The sequence below is a fragment of the Embiotoca jacksoni genome, unplaced genomic scaffold (assembly GCF_022577435.1).
Source record: "Embiotoca jacksoni isolate LCO1_2020_lvr unplaced genomic scaffold, fEmbJac1.0.p SCAF_70, whole genome shotgun sequence".
Lineage (NCBI taxonomy): Eukaryota > Metazoa > Chordata > Actinopteri > Embiotocidae > Embiotoca > Embiotoca jacksoni.
Window position 1 is genome coordinate 1288054 of NW_027185426.1, and position 5000 is coordinate 1293053.

A 5000-nucleotide genomic window follows, 5' to 3' on the forward strand; every position below is an offset into this window, starting at 1 on the left:
AAATCCAAAGTGAATAAAATGTGTCCATCAGTTATCTCGGTGTTGTTAGCTAAAGTCACTCCTTCTTATTAGTTTTCTGGAGGTCCATCTGAAAATAATCCCTCATTCATTAGAAAAGAAGATTCAAGAAGACCTGTTTTTGGGGGCGTGTCTGTTTGATTGACAGGCCTGTGGTGCAGTCAGGTTACAGCTATCGGTGGGCGGGACGTAGTATCGTCAGGTTTCCGATCAGATCGGTCAAAATTTTTCCAGCCGAATTCAGATCAGGTTTTTCACCCAGAACCATGATGTCATAGTAACCGTGCTGTTGGATGTCCCATCTCCAGGCGACGGGGCCGCGGTGCTGGACGAGGACACGCTGTCCCGCCTGGTGGAGGTTCTGAGTGTCGGAGACGTTCCCTGGAGGAAGCTGGCAGAGAAGCTGGGCATGATGACGCTGACTCACCTGTACCAGGACAGCAGGACGCCCTGCCACCACCTGCTGCAGTACTACAAGGTGACCACGCCCCCTGGGACACACCTGTCATGTAGGACAGCCAATCAGAGACACAGCGGAGGAAAATTCACATTGAAGTCATGACTTTGAGAAAAACCTTTTTATTAAGGAACCAGATGACTTTATAAGTTCACCTGTATGATCCCTGCAGTCGATGACATCTTCAGTCAGAGCTACGTTAGCGTTAGCATTAGCGTTAGCAGTGTTAGAACAACCTGAGAACAGTTTGATGGAGATTCAGTGTGTTGCTCACCTGATGAAGTGTGTGTGTGTGTGTGTGTGTGTGTGTGTGTGTGTGTGTGTGTGTGTAGCTGGGTGGAGGTGCAGTTGAAGGTCTGGTTGAAGCTCTGCAGTCTCTCGGTCTGACAGAAGGAGTTCAACTGCTGAGAAACACGGAGATACAAGACGACAAACACAGCACAGGTAACACACACACACACACATACACACACACACATACACACAAATAAATCTACATTTTAATCTCACCTTGTTTATATTTTTCGGTCCAATCAGACGCCACGGTCGACAGCGGCTTCGGCAGCCAGCCAATGGAGGAAGAGGAACCGCCTGTGACCAATTAGTGACGAGCAGGAAGAAGCGTCGGACTGTTTGTTCGTCTGCAGGTTGAAGGAGTTAAAAAAAACGAGAGTCAAGTTTTACAAACTGAATTAAAGTGTTGGATAAATATAAAGATGTCTTTCTTTTCATTTCAGGTCATTTCTTCTTCTTGTTTACACTTTTTAAACTTTTTCTCTGAATTAATTTATACTTAACTTCTTCATGTAATGTTGTCAAAGAGTTTATTTCTGATTTATAATAATAATCTGATGATGTTTTACTGGATGAAGTTGAACAGTGAACGTGTGTTTTTACCATGTCGACATCCGATCAGCTGAAACTCTGGAACGCAACACGTCGCACCGGTTCACCGGTTCACCGGTTCACCAGCTCTGGGTGAACGGCAGCAGGTCCATTTATGCCAGAAAAAACACGTGAAATGTTGTAAATGATGAAAATAAAAGAGTTGTAAGTAAAAACTTGTTCAGTCATATTGTAACAAAATATGAAGTCATAATTACAGATGCTGAATTTAATCATATTTATTCAAATTGATCTAGAAAGTTAAATCTAACATTATTCAATTATAAAAATTAAATAACATTTTATTTTTCACTATTTAAAAAAGATATAATTTCAAAACTGACTCATTAATTCAAATATTTGTAAATAAGACACTACGTCAGAACTACAACTTGTTTTTGAAAAAATTTCTTTCTGAAAGAAATTTTAGATTTTTCAGTTTCCTCTGTTTTCACTTTAATTATAAAAGTAATTTAGCATGATTAATCATCTACAAGGATAACAAATGTGGGATTTGATGTCAGAATAACAAAACAATCAACCAAAATTATCAAAATTTCTTATTTTGGATTCATACTCAGTTATGAGCTTTAAATTTAAAAGGCAAAAATTTGGCTTTTTGTTTATAAATTTTGATCGTGATGCTGAAAATAATACAAACAAATTTAGATTCTTGGTCACAGTCCTCATTTTCAGTTAAAGTTATAATTTTGGTCAAATTATAAATATGATTCAGTGTTTCAGTTTGTCAAGTATTTTTCAGTGAAATTAAAATGCTGAAAAATAGAGATTTTAAGTAAAAACTTTTAAATTGTGACAACGTAAATCACTGAAATTAAAATCAGAAACATCAAAATCAGACAGTAAATAAAAAAACGACAAGTTTGTTCTTTTGAAAATCTTTTTTATTTTTGCTTCTAAATCTCAAACAAATGTGTTTGTGTTTCACTACGACGACAGTTTGTACAGCGACCAACCGACCGTCCGTCCGACCGACCGACCGACCGTCCGTCCGTCCGACCGACCGACCGACCAACCGACCGTCCGTCCGACCGACCGACCGACCGACCGTCCGTCCGACCGACCGACCGACCGTCCGTCCGTCCGACCGACCGACCGACCGACCGACCGTCCGTCCGACCGACCGACCGACCGTCCGTCCGACCGACCGACCGACCAACCGACCGTCCGTCCGACCGACCAACCGACCGTCCGTCCGACCGACCGACCGACCAACCGACCGTCCGTCCGACCGACCGACCGACCGTCCGTCCGTCCGACCGACCGACCGACCGACCGACCGTCCGTCCGACCGACCGACCGACCGTCCGTCCGACCGACCGACCGACCGACCGTCCGTCCGTCAGACCGACCGACCGTCAGTCCGACCGACCGACCGACCGTCCGTCCGACCGATTGATCGACCGTCCGACCGACCAATTGATCGACCGACCGTCCGATGGACGTTCGGACTGCAGCGAAGCTCCAAATAAGAAATAAACGTTCACAGGAACCAGAGTTCGTCGTCGACACAATAAATTAAGAAGCTTCACGATAACACGTCTAAAACACAGCGAGCAGGTCGACAGGAAGTCTCAGAGGACGGATATTTACAGAGGACGCCACATCTGTCCACAGTTGGAGGACAGACAGACAGAGACACAGACAGAGAGACAGACATGGAGGACAGAGCAGCTTCTTCATAATGATGAAGATTCAGTCAGAAACATCAACAGGAAACAGATTTAATAAATAATAAAATAAATCTGATCCAGTTTCAAAGACATAAATGTTCTTCTTCTGTGGTGTTTTTACATCCTGACGGAGAACAAAAACAAACTAAAGAAATTTGTCCCTCTGAGCTTCCTGTCCAGACAGGATGGGACTACTTCCTGGTTCTGATCTTTCCAAGCAGCAGAAGTTCCTCGTCTTCTCGTTCCAGCTGTTCCCTCTGCTGCCCCCTGCAGGCTGTCTGTTGTCACTACAGAAGTCCTCCACTGAGAAGCTCCTACAGAAGTCCAAAGGAGCCAAAACTAGATTTACTTTAATCTAAATGCAGCTGTTTTAAATGCATTTCTGGTTTTATGTTGTTAAAGTGAAGAACGTCATAAAAACATGTAAGATTTCGGTTCTCGTTTTCATTTGATCAACAAACCAACTGAAATATTCATCAGTGGAAATATTGACGTTCACTTTTGAAGATTTTCTCAAATATCAGTTTAAATTCGAGTAATTTTTGGATTTAATTCTACAAACAGAAATAAATCTGATCAGTTTTAATTAATTAATTATCAGATCGATCTCAAACAGTTTTGATAATCAATTAATAATTTCAGCCACTAGGAGGCCTGGGAGGAGGCGTGGGAAGCGGTGGCCCCCTGGTGGCAGTCAGAGGAAACTGCAGGCTGAAGATCAGGAGAATCACTTTCAAAAGTTCAGTTTCTATAAACATCAACGAACAGCTGATTAAAAGCTCTTCCTCTTCACACACACACACACACACACACACACACACACAACCGGGTCATGTGACCTGAGGCCGCCACCCACCTGTTGGACCAATCAGACGCAGCGTTTTCACATGAAGACAGGTGGACGGATTCAGACAGAAAACTACGGAAACTCATGAAGGACAAAACTACTGAGTGCAGCCGTTTGAACTGGAACCAGTCTGTTTGTTTTAATTATTATTCTAAGACCTTCAAAATAAAACATATTTATATTTTAGAGAAATCAAATTAAAATTCTGGAAAGTTCTTCCATGAATTATTTTGACATGTAAAACCTTACATATGTTTTTATGAAGTTTATTTTATCTCTTTTATTTGAATTGATCCTTTAACGTATTTAAATAAAACCTTTGGATCATGAAACAACATCAGAAAGAATTTATTAGATTAAAACTGAAAAACCTTGAGAATTTATTGTTTTCACGATCATAATTATTTATCATTCTTTAATTACCATCATCAGTATTTATTTAAATTTTATTATATTTATTATTTATGTAAAAGTTTTTTTTTTAACTCCAATTCAGATTTGTTTTTTTATCACTCACTCAGTTTTTTGTCGCTGATGTTCCTCCGTACAGTTTGTTAGTGATCACACACTCACACACTCCCACACACACACTCCCACACACACACACACACACACACACACACACACACACACACACACACGAAAGAGGAGGTATTATGTTACTGTTTGTTTGTTTGTTTATCTGGGGTATCCAGAGTCTCACCCCCCCTCCCTCACTTCCCTCTCGTCCCTTTGCTTGGTCACCACGGCAACAGTCCGACGCACCCTGTCCGTCACATGCGGTCGATGAGGCAACCTGCAGCCTGCTCCCAGTTGCTAGGAGAAACAGCCTTGCAACGAGGGACAAAAATAAAAGTTCTGTTTGTGTTCCTGGAGGTTCCTGAAGGTTCCTGGAGGATCCCGAAGGTTCCTGAAGGTTCTCGGAGGTTCCTGAAGGTTCCTGGAAGATCCCGAAGGTTCCCGAAGGTTCCCGGAGGGAAGTTCCCGAAGGTTCCCGGAGGTTTCTGAAGGTTCCTGGAGGTTTCAGAAGGTCCTCATTTACGATGAGCGTCTCCTGGCCCACCGACCTCGAACGTCTCACTGGGCTCAGCCAATCAGG

At 42.6% G+C, this 5000-nt stretch overlaps 2 protein-coding genes across 2 annotated transcripts in view; one reads left to right on the top strand and one right to left on the bottom strand.

Annotated features, from left to right (window-relative positions):
• The window catches only part of nfkb2 (nuclear factor of kappa light polypeptide gene enhancer in B-cells 2 (p49/p100)), a 20755-nt gene extending 19219 nt beyond the window's left edge, over window positions 1–1536 (top strand). Inside the window, 4 exon segments of the mRNA XM_069177221.1 lie at window positions 327–496; window positions 808–919; window positions 1013–1122; window positions 1213–1536. Of these exon segments, the coding sequence (XP_069033322.1) occupies window positions 327–496; window positions 808–919; window positions 1013–1080 (350 nt within the window). The 3' untranslated portion in view covers window positions 1081–1122; window positions 1213–1536.
• A 1555-nt stretch (window positions 1537–3091) lies between these two features.
• The window catches only part of psda (pleckstrin and Sec7 domain containing a), a 36612-nt gene continuing 34703 nt past the window's right edge, over window positions 3092–5000 (bottom strand). Inside the window, 1 exon segment of the mRNA XM_069177268.1 lies at window positions 3092–5000. This exon segment is cut by the window's right edge and continues 402 nt beyond it. The gene's annotated coding sequence lies outside the window, so the exon portion shown is untranslated.